General features: G+C 55.9%; 1 protein-coding gene across 4 annotated transcripts in view; it reads right to left on the bottom strand.

Moving 5' to 3' along the window:
• Positions 1-22,840, bottom strand: part of RPTOR (regulatory associated protein of MTOR complex 1) — a 333,774-nt gene that overhangs the window by 84,643 nt on the left and 226,291 nt on the right. For all 4 annotated transcript variants that reach the window (XM_077854547.1, XM_077854548.1, XM_077854546.1 and 1 more), the window contains 2 exons: positions 12,483-12,558; positions 5,765-5,866 (listed from right to left, as the gene is read on the bottom strand). In XM_077854547.1, the coding sequence (XP_077710673.1) occupies positions 5,765-5,866; positions 12,483-12,558 (178 nt within the window). The remainder of the gene's footprint in view (positions 1-5,764; positions 5,867-12,482; positions 12,559-22,840) is intronic.

Genomic DNA, 22,840 nt, shown 5'->3' with positions numbered 1-22,840 from the left:
TGTGTATGTGGACACTGTCCTCGGGGCACACACTCCCTTACCTGTTCTAAACTAGATAACCTATCACTGCGTTTCTCATCCTTTGTTAGCCTAAACTGAATAAAATACTGTGGCGGTGATTCTGCATCACCGGGTACGTCTGGCCGTGTCTCGCCCAGCGCATGCCTCCCCCCCTGCCCGCTTCTGAAAGGATTACCAAGTTTCTGCTGTTCTGAACATGCTGTGATAAATGTCCTAACAGGCACATTTCTGCGCACTTATGTGGTTTTCTTTTTCCCCTGGGATAAACCTGAGGGTCGGAGCTATATATACTTTTATTACCAAACCATCCCCTAGTTGAACCAACTTGCAACCCCAAAGAGACACGAGTGGGTGCTCTCCCCGGGCCTTTGCTATTGCAGGGCGAGGACGAGGGCTTGCTGTGTGCTCTCTGGTTATCTGACCCGGGGCAAATTACTTAACTTCTTGGAACCTTAATTTCTTAATTCATAAGAATGGACAACACAAAACAGAGTCCTGAAGGTTTTATTAGGTACCAGATTGAGAGCTCCTGGGCACCAGCAGCCAGTATGACAGGTAAAAATAAAATAGCCTTTTAATCGGAATTTCTTTGACTACAGTTGAGGTTGATCATCTTCTGTCACAGGTTAAGTGGCTATTTCGCTAGTAAACTGGCCACACATGTCCTTACTTTCCTACTGAAATGTTTGGCTTTCCCTTCTCGATGTGGAAGAGTTCTTGCCACAGCTTCTCTTGTTTTGTTATGTTGGAGTTTATTTATTGATTTATAAAAGACTCTATTCATGAGAGACACAGAGAGAGGCAGAGACCCAGGCAGAGGGAGAAGCAGGCTCCATGCAGGGAGCCACATGCGGGACTCGATCCCAGGATCCCGGGGTCACGACCTGAGCCGAAGGCAGACGGCCAACAGCTGAGCCACGCTGGCGCCCTGGAGTTTAATATTTCTAATGGGGTCACTTCTATTGGCTTCTTCCTCGTGGTCTTTACACTTGAGGACAGGGCCATGGAGACCCCTGAAGGGACTCTGTATCTGCTATTGCTCCCAACCAAACCCAGTGTGCATTCACGGGCGTGACAGGGGACAGCAGGGAGCCCCTCCCACCACCACTAGTTAGCCACAGAGACAGACACACTGCAACAGGCCCCTGTGACGGTGGGACGGGCTGTGAGTCGTGAGCCCCCGCCCTACCTGGGGTGCAGCGAGATCCCTGAGGGCAGCCAGCATGTGGGGTCCCCAGGTAGCAGGCAGAGGGAATGGGATGGCCTGGGGTGTTGGAAGATGGGTCCTCCAGACTAGCCTGGGGGTTCCCTGAGAGGGACAGCAGTGAGCCATCCAATGTGGTCGCTGGGGGGATGGACTGGCCAGAGGTGGGATGGAGGGTGGAACGGGGTGGACTTGACTCCCACTGATGGGGAGGAAGAGACTCAAGATGGCCGGTGACATGCCCATGGAACCTGTTGGCTGAGGGAGAAGGCAGGTCAGGGAAGAGGACTCTGGAAGAGAAGATTTGGAATGAGGCCTGAGAAGGATGGGCAGACATGCCAGGGAAGCCGGGTAGACGTGCCCCCAGGGTGGTGCTCCTGGGGGAGGAGATGCTGGGTAGAGGAACTGGTGACGGTGGGAGGTTCCAGTGATGTCACCTGCTCCTGCAGGTCAGTAGCAGGACCTGGGAAGACAGCCCCTGGGGACACGGTGTGGATCATGTTGGGGTTGTGGGGAGGATGCCGAGTGGAGCTGAGTAGAAATCAAGGGGGGTGAGGAAATGAGGCAGCAGGGCTCCCGTGAGGGTCCTGACAGCACCAGGTCCCGAGGAGGACAGGCAGGCCCAGGGGCAGGAAGTACAGGAAGAGAAGCGCCCGTGGCCCCTAGAACGCCGTCTTGCCTTGGCCGGCATCTGCTCCAGACCCCTGTCCAGACCACTGCCTCCAGACGACGTGGGTGTTTGGGGGTGTTGAGTCTCTGGGAACTGGGGAGGTGATGACCTGATCCCTCTCCCACTGGACTCGTGCCTATCATGTGCCACTGCCGCCTGAAACGGGTCAGGAGGGCAAAGTTGGTGGTAAAGTGTGGGCTTTGGGGCCTGGTTTCCGCCTGGTCACTTCCTGACAGTGCAGCTTAGAGCACGAAACCCGGGGACTTCTGTGTCCTCAGCGGGACAGGTGGAGGTGATGACACGTGACCTGGGCTCATTCTCAAAGCTCACTGGGACAAGGTCGGTGGAAGCCCCTGGCGTGTGCCGTCCACCACGAGGGCGTGTCCTGGACGCTGGCCTCACCGCCTGGGCCTGCAGCTCAGGACGCCTCCTCTTTCATAAGCCACTCGTTGGCTCTCTTTGTTCTAAAGGAAACAAAACTGCCCAAGGTGCTAGTTTCCAGGTGACCCAGGGTGAGCACACCTGCAATCTGTCAAAAATCTAAAATGTCTGTGACCACGAAGGCTGGTGAAGCCCGTGGTCAGATTCCTTTTGTTGTTTAAAACACCAAACGTGGGGCACCTGGGAGGCTCAGCGGTTCGCGTCTCCCTTCGGCTCAGGCCGTGACCTGGGATCCCAGGGGTCCTGGGATCGAGTCCTGCATCGGGTTCCTTGCAGGGACCCTGCTTCTCCCTCTGCCTTTCTCTGTGTCTCTTATGAATAAATAAATAAAATCTTTAATAAAACAACAAAACACACCAAACATGAATAAAGCTGTTTTCTAGGGCAACCTGCAGAGCGATCCACGGTGGAAGAATGGGCAGTGAAGGCCAAGAACCCTGGCCGCACAGGCCTATCCTGCGCTTCCTGCGTGTGCTGGCTGCCGCCACTGGTCCCAGGCTCCACCAAAGCGTCTTCCTGGCAGATGCAGCAGCGGGACGGGAGCCGCGTTCACAATGCTGTGATGCAATCTGCTGGCGTGCCACTGACCCTGCTGATGACACGCACAGGACGGCCCTGCCTGCCTCGGGGGCCGGGTGTCTGAAGACGTTCGGCAAGGAGGGACTTTGTGTTGTGACGGTGTTTTGCGGGAAAAATAAAGATTGTCAATAAAGAGTCCCAGGAAAATGTCAAGTGTTGGTTTTGTTAGACATTACGTGGTCTTTCTTATTCCTTCTGTTCATTTATATCCAAAAAAGTTGGAAGGCTAGCATAAATTAAAATTTACATTAAAATAAAGACTGGCTTTTTGTTTGTACTTCTTATTACTATCATTCCTGTTTCAGATGGCTCTGGGATCTGTGGGCATTAGAGACAAACGGTCAACGGAATGTTTCCATCTGTGGCGACCTGAACCAAAGATTAGTCGTGGTGGCGTGAGCGCCCACGGTAGCCTGGAGCTTGCTGCGGTGGCTACACTTCGCGTGCCTCATGCACAGACGGCGCTCAGGCTCAGGGGCCAAGGCTTCCGGCGGGGGTGGGGGTGGGGGTGGGGGGGTGGGGGGGGTGGCGCTTCTTACAAAAAGAGATTCTCTAGCTCCGGTCTGGTGGACTGTAGGGGTCCCTGTGGGCTGGGTGCCTGGGGACCTGGTGACTGGCTTCTGAAGCCACTGATGTAGATAATCCGTCTAACAGTGACACCCCGGTTAGTCTCCCGCTGGCACCTGAGAATGACCCTGCGCGTTCAGACCTAAAATTCTCTCCGTAAGTAAAGGGAAGCAGTGAGAGCAATCCGGCTTCCTGATGAAGTGGCCGGCCACGGTCTGGGCCTGGGGGTACTGACGCCGCCCTGCGAGATCCCTCCTCTCCCGTCTATAAGGCGCGGGTTCAGCCCCCGGGTCTGTGGCTGCAATGCACCCGAGACACCCGAGGGGGAGCAGACAGTGTCACATCCGACAGGTGACCACAAGCGCCTGCCCTTGCGCTGTGGGGACCGAGAGACTTCCTTCCTAGGCCTTCTGTTTAACATTCTTCTAAAAACAAGAAAAGACCCCGGGCTGGTCGGGGAGAATTACTTCCAAGCTTACGTTCCCAGGAGGGACTGCAAATCAGCTGGCCTGAGAAGACATTTGGCTTGACCCTGAAGGTCAACGGCTAAAGCCTCTGAGTCTCTGGGCACAGAAAATTCTCTCTGGCTCGTGGGAAAAGTAGCAGGGATTGGAAAAGCCACAAAGTCTGCATTAAAATTCTTCCTTCCTTAAGCAATACTTTCTGACTTGCCAAGGCCCTAGAGGATAATTTATGGGTAACAGGGTCCAGGCTTTGGCAAAAATAAATTTCCTCAAGATAAAAGGCGTGAAGTTAACTAATGAGAAGGAGGCTGACCCCGTGGGCTCCAGCGTACAAAGCGGGTGCCCATCCTCCCTTCCCTTCTTGTTAAGTAGAGGATCCCGCATCGATCCAGGCCAGGCACAGCCCAGGAGAGCCTGCCAGGATGATGAAGAGCCTGCTGCTTGTGGCTGTTTGAGAGGCCAACTCCGCTCTTTCAAGCCCTGTCCCTGACGTCGCCACCAGGACGCTGGCTCTGTGAGGGCCGCACGTTCCCCAATGGAGTGTGGACTGTATGTGGAACGTTGAAAAGAAACACCGGCGGCAGGACTGTTTGCCAGACCCCGTGTGCTCGGCATCCTGCCCCGGCGTGGTGAAGGACGGAGGGCACGCAGTGGCGCCGTGGAAGTCACAGGATGGCCAGCAGGACCTCCACAGGTGAACAGGCTGGTGGTGACCCGGGAGGAGTGCGGGTCCCACCTGTGCCACGGCGTCCCTGGGGATCCGTCTGCTCCCACCTGGCCAGCGCGAGCACAGGTGAGCAAGGGAGTGCTGACGGCTGCTGCGCGGTCAGCTTGGTCTCGTCCTTAGTACCGAGAAATTCTTTCTTTTTATTTGAAATAAAAATTTATTTGAAAATTTTTTTTCCAAGTTTTTCAAATAAATTTTCATTTACTTGAAAACACATGCATTTACAGCTCACACCGCAAACTTGGGATGGTCCTAATCTGGCAGCCAACAATCCCCGTGCTCTAGTCACAACGTGAACCACCGTGCACAAGGCACCAAGCCGTGTCGGGGGGTGCAGACTGTCTCTGCGGCATGTCGGCCACATTCCCGGTCCTCTGCCCTCTGCCGGGCCCTGCGCACAGGCCCGGACCCGGTGAGACCTCCGGTTCCATTGCCCGTGAACAGTCTCTGAGCCTGCTGCGTGGTGCACCCAGAGGCGCTCGGCCGTGCTCTTCCCACAGGTCCACCTTCGTGGACACAAACCTTCTGTGAAGACTGACGTTCCCGCCCATGCGGAAGCCGGTATCCTGCCCTCCTACCCCATCGGACCCCACTAACCAGACAAGTTAGCTGATGGGGACCCACGGCACCGAGCTTCCAGCCCTCCGGCCGGATGTGCGTAGCATTCGCGCGAGCACAGACGCGGGCCGTGGGAGGGGCTGGCGGCCTCCACGGAAGGGCTGCTCGTCACCCAACGACCTGCCGTCCGCGGGCACCGGGCTGGGGCCCCGAGCGCCGTCTGCGATGTGGCTGCCGCTCCTCTCCCGTTCCTCCCGTGTGCACTTGCAGCTCCCGTCCTTCCAAACAGGACGCCCGATGCCCCGGAGTGCATGCGCTGCAGCGACCACCACCCAAACTGGCATTGAGAGGACAGTGGGGAAGGGAACTCTGACGTCCCAGGAAAGCCCTTCCCCAGTACGTCTGCCCTGGCTCCGATTTCTGCGGAGCGCAGGCGGCTCACCCGGCGGGGGGCACGGCCACCAGCACTGCACACCCGCACACACATCCCAGGCTCCAGTCCCTTCCCCGAACGCTCATCTGAAGGAACTCACCTGCAGGACAATGGGAAGTTGCTCGGGTGGGTTCCTGTTCTCCACGCCCATCGTGAGCCACACCTGGAACGCGGTCAGCTGCTCGGCAAAGAACGGACTGTGCTGTGGAACAGGCAGGGGCGTTAGTTAGGGACCCACCGCTCCTGGTCAATTTGCCTGACACGCCCACCTCTGCCCGAGGCCGACGGTCCAGGTGAGGGACGCGGGGGCAGGGCAGGGGTGAGCGAGCCGACCGCACGGGGCAGGAGCACGCGGTGGAGTCCAGGATAACTCGGCCCGAGCCCCGGAGGGGGGTCCCCGGCCTGAGGCGGGAAAGGCGCTCAGAGCGCGGGGAATTCTGCCTCGGGCGTGTTGAGTTCCAGACACCCACCCGCACCCCGCGGCCCGCGCGGCACCGCAGGAGGACGAGGGGCGGCGGGCAGGGGCGGGAGAGCGGATCTGCCGGGACTGGCTGAGAGGTGCAGCCGTGGGTACCGTGGGGTGCGCTCGGGACGAGAGGGAAGGGAACCTGGAGGCGGCAGCGTAGACGGTTCTGTGAAGGGACCTTGCTGCCAAGGGTTAGGGCCGGAGGGGACCGGGCTGCCTGGTGGAGAACTCTGGTTTAAGGGTGGGAGGGTGAGTGCGCTTCTGTAAGCGGACGGAGCAGACAGGCAGGGGGCTCCCCACCGCAGCCTGGGGGGCTCTCCTGGGGCGGGCCCGGGGAGGCAGCTGGGCCTGGATGCAGGGGCCCGCGGGGTCTCTCCCTCACTTCTTCTATTTCTTGGGAAGGCAAGTCACAGTGGGGCCGAGCGGCAAGGGAAGGAACTCTGTGGGGACTGCAGTGGGGTCACAGGGGTTCCTGGTCCCCGCCCCAGTCAGCGGAGGGAGGGGCCAGCAGGCCGCAGGGCTGCCGGACCCATGCACTGGGGTCAGAGGGTCAGAGAGATGGTGGGAGGGGGGACAAGCTGGACAGCCAGCAGTGGGGGCGTGGAGGTGGTTTGTCCTTACTGGCAGGGCAGAGGGGACGCCTCTCCCCGCAGGGTTAGGGACCTGGTAAAGCACAGAAAGAGCGGCTCAGGCCGGAGGGAGGAGCTGGCCGCTGGAAGGTCCGCAAACTAGGAAGCCGGGCAGCAGCGGGACGGCTGGGTTTGTCACTCTGACACAACTGTTTTCACCTAACACACGGTTCTGCTGTCCCCGAGCCCCAAACAAGAAGACCTGAGTTACAAATCTCTGTCTCTCCACCCTATCCTCCCTTTTATTTCCCAAGCAGAAGCAGTGTCTGTATGTAAGGAACACGGGGACAGGAATGTGCTGTGGCCCCGGGCTGACGTGTGTAGACACATGAGCATCCACAACTTTGAGCTGTGGGCGGGGCCTGGGCATGTCTGTGAGCTCAACTCTGGGCCTGCTCGCTGCACACCACCCACAGAGGAGCCACCGTGATCCTCCCTCACGTCTGTCATGTGAGAAGCCAGTGGACAACCCGCACCACCCAGGAATCCATGCTCCTGCAAAGTCAGCTTGCATCGGGTGAACCAAATCTGGAGGGTAACCTGTGAATTGGGATGGAGCCCCCAAACTGGCTTTCCTACTTTCAAGTGTGAATTACTCATAAATTGGTTAAAAACGGCAACCTCATTAAGCTCCCCTCCCTACATGTGGGAGACCTCCGGTCCCTGAGGGGAGCTCAGGTAATTCACATCATCCCAGCTCTTTCCTCCTCCTTCCAAGTTAGTTTTAGAATTACGGACGTTCTCGTGTTGCTCATTGTGGGAAATACCATTCTCAGAAGGAAGGACGAGCATTCCTCATCTCTGCACCCAAACTGACAAAGCGAAAGCCTCTGCCCTGGAAGCGCGCGATGAGGTTTGGCGTGCTCCTTACAGCATGGGGGAGCCGACAAGCGAGGGCAGCCTCCCAACACAGGCGGGGCACAGGTTCTAAATGACGTTCCACGGGACATCTTGAGAGCTGCCCCATGCGCACCTTAAGATGATGCACAGCTGGGGTTTTGGGCCAGACTTGCGAGATTACCTCCATCGTGTCAGAGTTGCTGCGTAGATTTTAGGGAAATTGGAGCCCAGGAGGGGTGTTCTGGGGCACAGCTTGCGCAGGCCTGGGCGGAGGTTCTGAGTCCTGGGGCCTTGTGTCCAGGGCCTCCCGGGATAATACTGAGGCCAGGCAGGCTGCTCTGCCGTCAGCCCCTGTGTCAGATGGCCCGAGGGCCTGAAAAAAAGGAGGGCCTGAGCGGCAAGAAGATCCACACCTGACCACTGGGGGACCCAGAAAGTCCTTTGCTGTCGTTGTGAGAGAGGAAGGGGTTAATCTCAACACACTTCTTCCTCCTCCCCCCAGCTTGCCATCCCTGGTCCAGACACACCTACACTGTCCGTGCAGTGATCTACTTGCTCTTCATGATGACCTCACCAGTTAAAAGGAGATGAAAGAAAACTGCAGTGACCAGGAGTATTCAAATCCCAGCCCCCTGTCAGAGCTCAGCTTGCAGAAGGGCTCTTTAAGCCCCTTAAGACAGTCGGTCATCCACTCTTCCTACCATGTGCAAATGCTCCTCCTCTCTCCCCATGTCAGCAAATGACAATTCTGATTGGGCTCCTTTCCACTGTGGATTAAAATCTGTCCTCTCAACTATTGACCTTGGAAGAGTGACACTCGTGCTGGGCTTTGTTTTGAGCTATCCAACAATGAGGGTTTAAGACGAAGACAGTAATTTATAGAAAATTATTAGAACAAAATAGAGAACTCAGGAAAGCTACTGCATAAAATCACCTATAAACACTATGTATACAAAGAAAAACCATAAATGCAATTTAAGGAGATACCATTTGTAGTCATGTTGATGGATGGGAAGACTCAACATTGCTGAGACACCCCCAAGGCCATCTATGGATCCAGGTAATCCCTATCAAAATTGCCTTCATAATCAAGCATGCTCAGGGATCCCTGGGTGGCGCAGCGGTTTAGCGCCTGCCTTTGGCCCAGGGCGCGATCCTGGAGACCCGGGATCGAATCCCACGTCAGGCTCCCGGTGCATGGAGCCTGCTTCTCCCTCTGCCTGTGTCTCTGCCTCTCTCTCTCTCTCTCTCTCTGTGACTATCATAAATAAATAAAAATTAAAAAAAAAAAAATAATCAAGCATGCTCAGTACCCGTGTGAGGGCAAAATGACGAATGAGTAGAGCAGAGAACCCAGAAGCGGCCCCACAAAGATGGTCACCTGGTTTGATGTAAATAACACTGGGTGAGCTGAACATCCATGTGTGGAAAAGCGAATCTTGAGCCCTACCTCACATCAACCATGCGAGTGAATCCCAGATGGACTACAGGCCTAAGAGTAAAAGTAAAACAATCAAGCTTTCAGAAGAAAAAGACAAGAACACTCTTTCAGGGGTGTTCCTCTCAAACATTTCTTGGACAGGATACCAAAAGTCTTAAGCATTGGAAAAAAACTGGCAAACTGGATTATGTTAATTCAAGAAATTTCTATTTAAAAAAAAAAAAAACAAAAAACACTGAAAAAGTGAAAAGTCCAGAGTGGGGAAAAAAAGATATTCATAATGAGTGACAAAGGATTTGTATTCAGAATATACACACAGTCACTACAAACCAATAGAAAACAGAACATAAAAGAAAAATCAAAAGATCAGGCAATTTACAAAAGAGGATATTCAAATGGCCAATGAAAATACACAACAGTGCTCAACACTATTAACCATCAGAGAGATACAAGATAAAATTTCAGTGACATGCCTCTTCACATTGAACCAGAATAGCCAAACAAAGGGGAAAAAAAGTAGAAAACATCAGGTATTTATGAGGATACAGGGCAACTAAAATACAAGCTATGGGAGCGTAAACTGATTCGGTCACTTTGGAAAACCGCCTGGCTGCATCTACTAAAACTGGCCATAGGCAGCCTGGGCACCCGAACCATCGCTCCTAGTGTGTACCCCGGACATAAATGCACCAGAGGCAAGTAAGACATTAGGAGCACCCGGGCTGGGCTGGGACAGCATGGGACGCATTCACCTCGGGAACAAAATTTAAGGGGGCACCAAAAGACTCAGTCATTGAGATTAAAAAATACTTTAATGCAATATTAGAAAAAAATCAATGCAAACATCCATAATGAACAAAATATCAAAATTTTAAGTAAAGACAGCCTCAGAGTTACTAACTTCTCCTCTCCTCAGGCTCCAGTGACTCGGCCTGGCCCGGGCCCAGCATTATTTGTAGGGCCTGCAACCTGGAAACTCAAAGTGCCCAGAGCGTGGGGCAAATGGCCTTTGAGAATGCCACCCTGTGATAAGCGCTACCGCCACGAGAGCAGGCGTGACGCTGAGTGAAAGTGGAGAGACACGAAGGCTACCATTCATCCAAGTGCACAAAACCAGGCAAGAGGGTAGCTGCCCTCGGGGAGAGCAGATAGAAGGCAGCAGGGAGGGGCTCCCGGGGCTCCCAACCCGCAGCTGCTTGATTTGGGTGCTGGTTACTCCCGTGTGTTCATCTCATAAAAACTCCTCAAGCCACACATTTACGGAATGCAATTTTCTCTATGTACGTTCGGCTCCAGAAAACGTAGAAACAAAATAAAAAAGCTAGCATGTGGTCTACCTCATTTACCCCTCCCTGTCATAATTTGGGGGAAATTATTCCCATATGCAGAATACTGATTCCAGCAGATTAGAAATGAAGTACTGAGATCCTTGGAAGCATACCTGGCACCGCAGCGGAAGGGTAATAATCCAGGAACCATATTATTTTACGTAAGACTGTATAGTTCCAATCCCCTAAGGATCAGAACAAAGTAGAACCATACGCAGTACAAAAAGCTGAAATATTAGGTTTTCTGCACATGTGTTTGTGGCCACAGGCCCTGGCCTCCTCTGGTGAGCTGAGGCACGTGGGAGGGCTACCCAGCCACGGTGGGGGGGGTTGTGGCTGTCCCCAGTGTCCTGTGACCGTGTATGAGCCTGGCCCCTCCCTTAGAGCTTAGGTTCCACAGGAAGGGGACTCACAGGCAAAGCCAAGCACACTGGTGAGAGCTGAGGGAAGGCTCTGCCAACTTCTCTTCCCGGCTTAAAATGCAAAGCAGTCGGTGACGTAAATGGTGAGTGTGTTAAAGAAAAAGGCAGCTGGAGAGAGGGATGGATAAGCTCGAGCAAGTGCGGCCTGAGCTGTGGGCGTGCAGGTGCTCACTGTGCAGTCCTCTCAGTGTTGCTATAGGTTTGAAAGTTTTCATACTAAAATGTGAAAAATTTCAAGCAATAAAGAGGGAGGAAATATGAGATACAAAAGCGAGGGAGGCCTCTTAGCTTATCACCCCCACCAGGCACATCAAGATCTGAGGAGTTACACACATACACACACACACACGCACACGCACCCCCCCACAGATATGCACAATGCACACAGGTACATACATGCACACACACACATAATGGACACGCATACACATCATACATGCATACTCTATACAGATACACCCCCCACATAAACACACATACATATATGCATACACACAAATCTACACACACGTACACACATGTCCCTAGACCCTCACACAAATATGTGCACATGTACACACAGTAACCAGAAACACCTATGTACCTACATATACATACATGTACATGGACCCACATCTTACAGAAACACATGTGAACACCCCATGCCACAGATACACATGTACACACAGATGTGCACACATGCATACACAACCCAGATACACACACGTGCACACTCGTGTACATGGACACACTCCACAGATATGCATAATGCACATGTGTACACACATACAGATATGCACACAAACATGCATCACAGACATGCATGTCTGCACATTTACAGACACACCTAATACAAATATACAGACATGTACACGGACACACCTCACACATGCACACATACCCCATGCTTGACCTGAGCACTCAGCCTGTGTTTACTATTTCAGTCCTCTGTGTCCCTTTAATTGGATACCACCCTGATTCCCCCTGTAAAACAAGGAAACTGAGGCACAGGGGAGTGAGCTTGTCCACTGTAGTCCTGCGTGGGGTCAGAGACGAAGGTGTGGGTAGAGATGGCCAAGGCTCTGACCCTCCAGCCTCACCCTCCATGGCCTGGAGCCACCCCGTCCCTCCACTGCCCTGGCCCTCCCAGGTCCGTGGGGGCCAGAGGGCGCATGTGCACAGATGTGAGTTACCACATCCCCTCCTTCAGGGCTCTCGAGGGAGGGGCTGGGTCTGGTGCACACACGCTCAGACTTGGTGCGCAGTAAACACTGGATAATCAAATCCTGAATGAAACACGGAGGCCGTGCAGCAGATGGAGCAAGGGGGGGCTCTTGGTGCGGGGCTGTGAGACAGATACTCCCTCAGGGCTGAGCTCTACACCCCCGGGTTCCAGGCAGGGTATCGGGAAACCCATAATCCATTCCAGTTAAAGGGCAGAGCGTAAAACACTGGGTCAGGGCGCAAAGTAGATTGACAAGAACATCATTTTAAAAGAAGACATTTCCTGAGAGCTCGCCATTTCAAAATCTTTAACCCCTGGTTGGTGTAATCTTTCAAACTTCTGCTAACTGCGCCTTTTCCCAGGCGGGCGAAGGAAATCTGACAAGCCAGCACCCTGGATGCCACACCCGCTCTGGCGGCTGTGCGGGCCGAGTGCCCAGGGTTGGAGCCGCCCCAGTGGACCATGCGGATGCCCTTTGAGGGACTCACCCGAAATGCAGTGCCTTCCTCGATGATGGTGGGCAGCTGAGAGAGGCAAATGTCGACGGCAAGGTCCCAGGCTTGCCTGCAGAGAGAACAGAGGGACACCCACCGGCGTTACTGACGGCTTCTGTGGGAGGGGCCCTGGCTGCGGGTCCTCAGAGGAAGCAGGAAGACATCTGGCGGCACGCTAGAGCCATTTTGTTTGTTAACATCGTCTCTCTTCAATTTTAAATGAGAAGAACTTGGGGAAAAATATGGGGCTTGCCTCCCTTTGCACTGCAGCTCCAGCCCACCGGATGGCCACAGTCCGTCCACGTCCAGGGAGCAGCCATGGCATGGCGAAGGCCGCAGTGCCAGTGGCACACACTAATGCCCCGCAGTGCTTTATTAGAGGCGACCAGTGTGGCGCCGGAGTGCCGCCCAGAGTCAGGACTGGCACGTACCACTGCCCTGCCCAGCACAGTGCCCTGGACCTGTGCCCACCACGAGCCCGTTGGGGATGAGGCAGGCGGTGCTTGTTTGAGGGAACAGCAAGTCTCTCCCACGTGTGACCCTGGCCACCTCTCCACCAGTTTCTCATGGCATCAGGGCCTGGCTCAAAACCCATACAGAACAGTGAGTGGCCCGCCGGCCTGGCTCTGGGGTCCGGCATGTGTGGCTCCAGCTCCCAAGAGCCAGTTTCCCCACCTGTAACGGTAACGATCGTGCCTGCTTGTGGGGTCCTCGGGGGACCCTGGGGTAGCAGGCGCCTTAGCAGGGGCACCGACTGGCGAGGGACGCTCACAGCATCCATCGTTAGTTCTATACTGACGGAGACAGTCACCTCCCTTTCTCTACAGCCACGGATGGAAGCGTCGATGCCGTGGACACAGGGGCTCCTTCGCCCCTGCTCCCCCCTTCCCTTCCTCTTGAAGGCAGACTGGGGATCAGCTCACGGGTCTGGTTTCCAGCATGGCCAACCAGGGCAGCTCCTGAGAGGCAGGAGGCCACCTGCCATTGATGAGACTAACCCCCCCGCCCCCATCCTCCCCATGCTTGTGTCCCCTGAGACGACGGCACCGGGAACGAAACATGTGAACAGCCAGAAACACAGGAAACACGTAAGACAAACAGAAGCCTAGAGGGCTCTCTGCCATTATTCAATCACACGGAATATATTCCAGGTTTCCCGACTGGCCCGCTCTGAACCAGCGCGCCCTTCCCCCACTGATCTAATTAAGAGGCAATCAGCGCATAATCAAAAGTGCCTCAAAGAACAGGCAATAAATAGTCCCCATATGCTCAGTAAGCGCCCAGGCTGCAGGCGAAATGGTCCTTCAGCGGCGTTGAGGGACAGATCTGCTCTTTGTGAGACAGAAGCAGAGTCAATTACTGCAATTAAATGCTGTAAAAATTCCTTGAATATAATCAAATAAAAACTTTGGACTTGGAAGAAAGTGTGAACAAGCTGGGGGCAGGGAAGGTGTGAAGGGGGCGCAGGGGCGCCAGCCACGAACCCTGGCTCTGGGCCCTGGCAGTTGGCTTCGGCTGCTGCGGGTGCACCCGGGAACCGCACCTGGCGTGGAGGCCACGGCACGGCCTCTCTCGGCTCCGTCTCGTTCAGATCAAGGGGCAAGAGGAATCCCTCCATGAAGATGCCCCGTGGTTGTCCGCAGTCCTGGCTGGGTGCTCCGGACACAGTATCGGGGGGCCCAGCCCGCCCGCCCCGGGGGAGGCTGCCGGGCAGTCTCCTGATGCCCGCTCGGTCCCTCCATAGAGTGGAGCCGCGCAGGGCCGGGGGTGGGGAGCAGGTGCCAGTCCTTTGCAGAGCGAGCTCCGAGAGGCCGGCCGCTCCCTCGGGTACCAAGTGCTCAAGCAGCCCAGGATGCAATTTTGGTTTGTGCACGGGGACTCTGGGGCTGCGAACATGCCAGGGGGCCCAGAGCGGGGCGCGGGGCAGAGAAGCTGCTCAGGGCCATGGATAGAGGGGCACAGCTGTCTGGGCGACAGGGAAGAGGGACTTGGCCCACAGGGCTGAAGAGCACGGCACTCGGGAGAACGTCTAAGACCCGCGGAGACCCCACAAAATCGCTGCGTGCGGCAGCCCCGTGACCCTCTCTGGGCCTCTGCAGGGGCCGCTCAGAGGACCCGGGCACCCACGAGAGCCCAGCAGCACGACAGCGGTGCTCCTGCGAGCGTCTTACCCATTGGCTAGAACCAGCTGCATTTTCTAGGGTAAGATCACAATGAACTTGGGAGTTTTAATTCGGGTTCTGGCTCGGGGAGAGTGGGAACGTGAGTCCCGGGAAGCCCGAGGCCGGGCTCCGGCGCCCAGGCGAGCGCCAACCGGGAGGGTGTCTGCGTTCGCACTTCCCACGGCCCACGCGGCCGCACTGCGGCGGGAGGGGGCGCCGCGACAGCCTGACCAGCTGAGCCGAGGCTCCTGCGCTGTGGGCTGCTCGGTGAGTCACTGCCCGGAAAACGTGCCGTGCAGGCAAGAGCTCGGGTTTTCAGGAAACGGGCCTCGGATGGCAGGCGCCCAAGGAGTGGGCCGGCAGGGAGCCTTCCAAGAGCGCGCGGCCTCCATCTGCGGCGATCGCTCAGCGGGCGAGGCGCCCTCGACGGAACGGAAAGCACGGGTTATTACTGTGCGGAGGGGCGAGGCTCCGGGACCTGCAGAAATCGAAAGTGAAGGCGACGAGTCCCTGGGGCTTCACATCAAAAATTAAACAGGAGCCGGCGCCACACTTCGTCATTACGCCCCGCCTGAAGCACAGTCAGATGGAGATTACTTTGTGTTTTAACCTCAGTCTCTGTAGGGCTTTGCTCCCTCCTTTCCCCGGCTCAACACGCAGCCCCTCCACCCCCACCCCAGGACTGCGGCGACTGGACGGCACATCCGTCATTCCAGATGCGCTTTCTGACAAGCTTGGCCGTGGGCTCCCAGGGGACGCACGAGCTCTGGTCCATTTACACAGAGGGGGCCTGTCTGGGTGTGTTGTCCCCAAACCAGCTCCGCGGCAAGCCCAGCGAGCAGCGAGCACCCGGCCTCCTGGGCAGAACCGGAGCATGACCTCTTGGCATCCGGGCCTCACGTTCTCCCACCGCCTGAGTGGACAGGCACGTGAGCTAGATACCGGCCACCCAGTGGGTGCAGGAGAGGGTGCAGGAGCCAGCAGGAAGCAGGGGTGCCCGTGGGGCTAGCCACGGCGGGGCGGTGGGAAGCCTGGGTCCCAGTGGGTCACGCTCAGGTGACATGGAAAGAGAAATAGATCCTCCTTCACGAAGCCACTGGTGGAGCCTCTATCTACCGGCAGGGGAGGGGGAGGCGGTCTACAAGCAGGGGTGAGGCTGCAGGCCCCACATCACGGCCTGAGTGCTTCTGTAAGGAAGTAAAGATGACCACCCTCTCAGGTGACTGTCTCCTTCCCAGGTCTATGTGGTGGCACAGCTGGACTCGAAGTCTTCCTGTTCCATCCACTGGAGCATCGAGACACTCCGGGAAGCATGGCTGGCCCTCTGGGGGCATCTACTCAGGAACCATCTCAGCAAACACAGGAACTGGACCCAGAGCAGGGCTGGCACCCAAACACACACGTGCCCCAAACCCAGAAAGAAGGTGGAAATCACAAGCAGCACCTTCATGCTCTCTTCCTGCCTTTACGCTCATTTTTTTTTTAGCCTGTGGGAGGGCACGGACCAAGACTTTGTCACCCCGGACGCTCCCCTGGGAAGCAAAGACCGTCTACGTGGGTCTTCCAGCTGCCTCTGGGTGTGAATGGACAGCAAGGCTCGTCCACGGTGGCCCCACGGGAAACCAGCAGGTGGACACTGAAGCCAGTCACTGCGAGGGCACTGGCTTAGGTCACTGTGGACAGAGAGCTTGGGAAAAGCATTTTAGAAACTGTGAACACTCCTAATTTGGGTGGTGGTGGGATCTATTTACCACTGAATGAACCCCCTCATGAACCCGCACTGCCAGAAACACCCTCGTCTCCACGAGCTTTGGTGGCAGCGACGAGGAAGCAGCTCCGGGAGCGCCGGCGCAGTGGGTCCTGCAGCAGGCTGGTTCCTCGTCGGCACAGACGCCGGAGCCGGGAGGGCCTGGGCTGCCACACTGACTGCAACTGATTGTTTCTGGCCAGTATTGCTTCATTATGTTCCTACAAGCATTTTCTTTTTTAAATCTGAAGCCTGATTTCATGTTCAACTCCTGATCAAAGTAGGCTAATGGTATAATTTTCAACATTTAATGGGATTGACTAATGTTTACTCTTTGGCTACAGACCCATGCTGGCACTGTCATTAGGAAAACCCTATCCTGAGAAAACGTGTGTTATATGCATATGATGCTCCTCGGAAATCTCATCACCGCTAATTTCTGTAAGAGAACCCTGTAGCTCTAGTTACATGGCATTTTTCAGCATTTCCATCAAGATAGGAAGCCATAGTATCGAGCCGTTCAAGAAAAAGATGCCAAATGGAGAGGACCCTTTGATGTGGACCGTGAAGCATGACCCGCTCACAAGACGAGAGCCCAGGCTGCTGCGCCAAGACGCGGACACGCAGCACTGTGGTGCACGCCTGCCCACTGCATGGCTCCCAGGCTTCAAGGGCCCAGGTCACCAAGGTGCTGAATTCTTACTTCCACCCCAAGGACATCCAAGGTCACGGTTCCCTGCAGAGTCCCCAGCGGGCTCCAACATGAGTTTGGTTTGGCCCTTACAAAGCTTACTGTCCTGGCTGTAAACATATGTGCATATGTGTGTATGTATTTACTTATGTATTGGAGAGAGAGCGAGTGTGCACACGCGTGGGGCAGGGGGAGAGGGAGAGAAAATCGCAAGCACACTTCTCGCTGAGCACGGGGCCTGACATGGAGCTCGATCTCACGACCCTGAGATTGTGACCTGATCCGAAATCAAGAGTTGGGTGCCTAACTGACTGAACCACCCAGGCGCCCCCAGCTGACTACATTTTAAAATAAGTAAGTTGTAAGTGAAAGTGTGAATCCATGAGCTCAAAGTGCCATGAGGAGCGGCACTGCAGTCGAGTGCCAACACCTGGCACGGCCGATACCCCTGGCCCCCTGCCCCCACCCCCACAGGTGCTCCCACAGGACGGACACACACGCTGCAGCGTCTGCCGCCAGAGCAGACCAGGACAGAGGCAACTGCTGCCTGGAGCCGAGGCTCCTGGCCCTGTATTCTGCTCAGAGAGCGCACCTTCAGGTGATGGGTCCGTCGGCACCCTGCTGCACGGTTCCTGAAAAGCCGTCCTTTTACGGTCCACGCCCCCGACAGTCGCTGCTGGCACATCACCAGGAACCCATGCAGTCCCCATGCCGGCCCAGCCAACCCAGTCGGTGTGCACCGGCGGTACGAGGGGCTCCCGTGCAAGGGCCTGACACGACCCCGGGGATGCCAGGTCCCTTCCCTTGACACGGCCCACCTGGGCCGCTCACCCACAGTCCCCTACAACCTGTCCTGTACCGCCCGCGCTGTGGCATCTCGTCCCACCACGGGTACTCACAGAGGAGCCCCTGGCTTCGGAGATGCCGAGTCCTCCCTCTCAGCAGAGAGGGACAGCGCGCCTGCCTTCCAGGCCCGTTCCCTCGCTCCCTCGCGTGCTACACTGACACGACAACATCTGTTGCCAGGCTGTGTCCAGGATTAGGAAGATGATCACGCCAGGAACCCAGTAACGGGACCCAGTACACGGCCTGGCACTTAGTAGGTGCTCAGTAAGTGGCAACCACTCGCATTGTCATCTACCCGTCAACTGCCTTGAATCTTCGGGCTCCCAGGGTCTGCAGGCCTCCCCCTGGAGCCCCAGGGAGCCTGCCCACCCTGCACACTCCCGGCGGACTTGTTTCTGCCCCTCCCACCGCCCGGGTGCCTGCTCTGGGGTTGGTCACAGGCAGCACCACCTACTCAGCTTTCCAGGCGGAGCCCTGGAGAGGTCCCACTGTCCTGCCTGCCCACCCCCAGATGGAACTGGTCACCGAGCCCTGTCCATCTCGGCAGATGAGACACTGAAATCTGGCTCCTCACATCCAGCCACGTGGTCACCGCCTGGGCCCCAGCGCAACATGCTACACAACCTCCACTACTTCTCATGCGGGTCCTCCCGCATGGGCTGGGGTCGCTGGCTCCTGCCCTGCCCTGCTCACCACCGCAAGCACATGAAGCTCCTCTGCAGGGCCAGCTCTGCCCCTTGCTGCAGCAGCTCTGGACACAGCCACACCCCGGGCCCCCCTCCAGTGGCGTTCCGTTTCTCTGCTCTCCTGACCACACCCCTCCTCCTGCCAGCATGACACCCTCCGGGGTCCTCCTGGCTCTGTGAGCCGTGGGTGCGTTTCCCTCGCCATGAACACACTGTGTGACGACCCCCTTCTCCAGGCAGCAATCCCCTTGGGGCCAGGCCTCATTTTTGATGTTTGGACAATTAAACCTGGTGTGGTGTGGGGCTTTGCCCAGCTCTCCCTCCTCGGGCTCAGACAGGACAGCACAGGGCAGGACACTCACACTCATGCTGGACACGAGCAGGTCAGGATGTCTACAGGTACAGGGACAGGTGACTCAGGACGCAGGGCTCGCCGGCAGGGCTGGGGGAGTGGGTGGACAGCTGCCCTGGGGTCACAGCAATGCCCAGCAGGGTATCTTGTTCCTGTACCAGGAGCCTCCTGGGTTGGGCTGAGGGCACAGGGTCAGGGGGCCCCCGCCTCCTTCTGACCAAGGACTGTCCCACCACGGATAGGCTTTTCTTCCAGAGCGCTCCTCAGCTGCATTCAAGCTCCCCGAGGATGGAGGCTGTGCTGGGGCCCCAGGACCCCACATCAGTAGATACTCGGGCACTACTTTACACTTTTCTAGAGTGGCTTTTTATGGCCTTTACAAGGCCCATACAGGTACAAGTCCAGTGCCCAGGACTTGGCAGGGGTGCAAGGTATCCCCGCAACGTGCTGCTTCAAGGACAATCCTGTCTGCTGTACAAACTCAGGACTGAGTCTAATGTGTGTGAGTGATTTCCAACTTGGAATTTTAATGAGCTCTTGTCACAACATTTGAAACATACCAAGTGAGACCAAGTCCCAGCACCAAACCTTACGGGATTTGACTAGTCTCGTGTATCTTGTGCAAAGAAGTACTCAACAACTTCTTCTGTCTCTGGTTTTGTATTTTGACAAATAATGCCTTAATCATAATGACTCAATTGTTAGAAATAGCTTCTGGGGTTTCAAAAGCTTCGAAGAAAATCTACATGCAGACTTTATAAAAGCAGCATCTGCTGACTTTTAAAATGGAGAGCCCGCCCTCGGCCCCACGGCCCAGGTGCCAGCGCCGCTCACCCCAGGTCACCGCTCCGTTCCACCTTTCTGCGCGGAACGCATATCGTAGTATAGATACGGTTGATTCTGTTGATTCCGTTTGGGGTCTGCTCTTGTCGTTTAACACATTTCGTACAGTAATAAATAGTCTTCATAAACATAAGATTGCTTCCACTGTTTCAAGTACATGTATCTTAACTGTGCACCTGCTCCGTTAGGTACCAGGGTGAGTCGCAATCCTCCTCTTTATAGCTAAAATTCTGACAAATGGCTTAGCTTGTCAAAATCTTTCAGAATGTCTCATCTCTCACGGTCCTTGGTCCTTCCTCAGCACCTGCCGAACCATCCTCCTGAGCGGGGACAGGTGGGTGCAAAGTGGACAGTGCAGCAGGGGGCCTGAGGCCAGCAAGGTCACAACCGAAGGCACAGGTGCAGGGTCGAGTGGTTCCGAGGCGTCCGTGGGTAGGACACGGCAAGACAAATCAGATTCCAGAATGGCTGCACGCCTGGCCACTTCCAATGTCCAGCTGGAGGGAGAGACCCAGGGCTCTGGCCCCGCACATGAGGCTGACTGAACATGGGTGCAAGAGGGAACTGGAGTGCACGTGAACCACGGAATCCTTCCTGTGGAATCCACGCCACCTTGCCTCACCCAGCTGGGTGCAGGGCCACTCCTCCACCATGGCATCTGATCAGACGCATTCCCAGACACCACACAGGCTGACTGATGATGGAGATGCCATGACCCAGGTCGACCCGTGTCCCCGTCACACATCTGGAAGCCTGCGTACATGATGTGTCCACGCAGAGCCGTCTGGGGCTGCACTGCCCCATCGTGGCCGGGCCCTGCTGTGGGGCCATCCGCTTACCTCCCTGTGCCTCCTGCGATCACCTGTGAAATGGGGCTGTTGGCACCAACACCTCTGTTGTGAGGGGTGGGACTTAGTGCACGGACAGCACAACACATGACCCACAGAAGCTACTTAATAAGTAAGTCACTGGCGTTATTACTTTTGTATTCAGCACCTTTGGATCACATGCCACCACTTGTCTGTGCCTCTGCCTCGGTAAAGACTGCGGCGCACCATCTTCTCACCCGCCCACGCCTTGCCTTCTGCACAGAAGTTCCACGGACTCTCCAGCTGTCTCCTTCAGCAAGATGGGGCTCATGGTGGAGACTCTGATGGTTGCCCCAGGGAGGGACCTGGGGCTGACCTTTAACAGAGCCCAGCAAAGAGGACACTGTCCCTGATGCTACGTCACTGTGTTAGACTGCTGTGCCCTTGCCAGCCGAGGCAGCTCGAGGCCACACACGGGACCCCATGGGGCAGGGGCTGTGGGTCTCTGCAGCCTGGTGAGACCCCCAGCAGACCAGAACCCTGCCCCACAGAAACATCATAACCAGTGTGCTTTAAGCCACTCAATCTGCAGGAATATGGTTATTCAGCAACAGGTAACAATACACACCTTGATTCTTCTGACTGCAGGATTTCTATTTCTAAATAGAAGACTGTGTCCGTCAGAAAAAGAGCCAATGGGTTTTCTTACAACATGCATTTAGTTTGTGGTTGGTTTCCGTGTTCCCTTTCGTTTCGGCACAGAGGCTCTGGCGTTCATCAGCCCCCCTGTGCTAAGCCCGGGTTCAGTGGGACCTGACAAAATGGCTTCTTCACTTTCATGGGAAATGCCAGGAAAGCACATGAGATACATGCTTAAGGTTCGGGTTCAAAATGAAAAAGAAAAAAATATTCAAAGTACATAAATTCCTTTGGCCATGATGGTAAAACCAAACCCACGGCTCCAGCCCATCTGTACAGCCCACCACCCTGGGGCCCAGAGCCCTTAGAGGCAGCCACCAAGGAGCGAGTACGTGTCACCTCCCTGAGCTTGCTTTACAATAAATCTTTCCTCCAGGATATCTATTGAACTACATTATGGAAAGACCATGATGGACACGCACAGTGGAACAGGCTGGAGAGTAAGGAGGGAGGGCCGGGAGTGGAGGTCTATCTCCACCCCCTCCCACAGTTCCTGCTGGATGGCCTCCTTCGATGAGGCAATCACAAGGCGGCCGGGTGGCATCTCTGTCCTTGGTCTGGGAGCACTGCAATGGCACTGTCACACCCTGACTTCTGGGGACATGCTCGTACGAACAAAATTCACTCCCAGTGGCAGGCAGGAGCTGGACAGTCCCACAGTCCCGGTGACGGAGCTCAGAGCCAACTGGAAAGACATTCACTGTTCTGGATTAGGAAAGAGAATGTGCTTCAAGGAAGCAGGCTGCACAGGGGCCAGGAAGCTGGACTCCTCGAGGAGAGCTGCTTCCACTTTGTGCTTCTGACTTTGAAAGATCCCTTGGGGTGACAGCGGCCTGGCCCTCTCAGGACGATGAGGACTATTCTGAGGGGTCACCCCATCCTCAGAACCGCACAGGGTCAGGGGTCGGCTGAATGGGGCCACCAAGGTGTACTGCTGGTTGACTTCCCTCCCCACCCACCCTGCTGTCTCTTGTGCCCGGCTCTGGTCTGAGCACCCCCAACAGCACCTGGTGCCAAGCCACGGCTCCGGCACAAGGCCGACCTGCAACAACTGGAGTCCACCTGACAGGGAGCAGGGAGGGCAGCACACCAGGCGGCGCTGCGCACGGTGGTGGACCACTGAGGCTGATGGGGTCCAAGGGACCCCAGTCCTCAGGGTACGTTCTAGCCGCAGAGGGGCCCAGAAATGCTCAGGGTAGCCAGACCAGGAAAGGACGGCATGGGTGAACACAGATGGCTGCTAGCCATTCCACTGCCTCGCCACACCGTGAGGCTCTCCCCATGCTCACTGGGGTCTTGGTGGATCGCTGTGTCGTTCATGTTTCTGTGCACAGCACATACATACACGTGCAGATTTGCTTTATGAGATTCACAGGAGCTAACTTCGCAGGAGAGAGGGCCATCCTCCCAGCCTTGGGGCCAGCAAGGAAAGGCGTCCTTAGTAGCAATGGTGGGATCATGAAGCGCTGCTGTCACGTCTAGATCTGAGACTATAAGCAGTTCCCACACAAACTCTA

The sequence above is a fragment of the Canis aureus genome, chromosome 16 (assembly GCF_053574225.1).
Source record: "Canis aureus isolate CA01 chromosome 16, VMU_Caureus_v.1.0, whole genome shotgun sequence".
In the NCBI taxonomy this organism is placed as follows: domain Eukaryota; kingdom Metazoa; phylum Chordata; class Mammalia; order Carnivora; family Canidae; genus Canis; species Canis aureus.
Note: the sequence above shows the minus strand (reverse complement) of the source record. Positions and strands in the feature narration are given on the sequence as shown.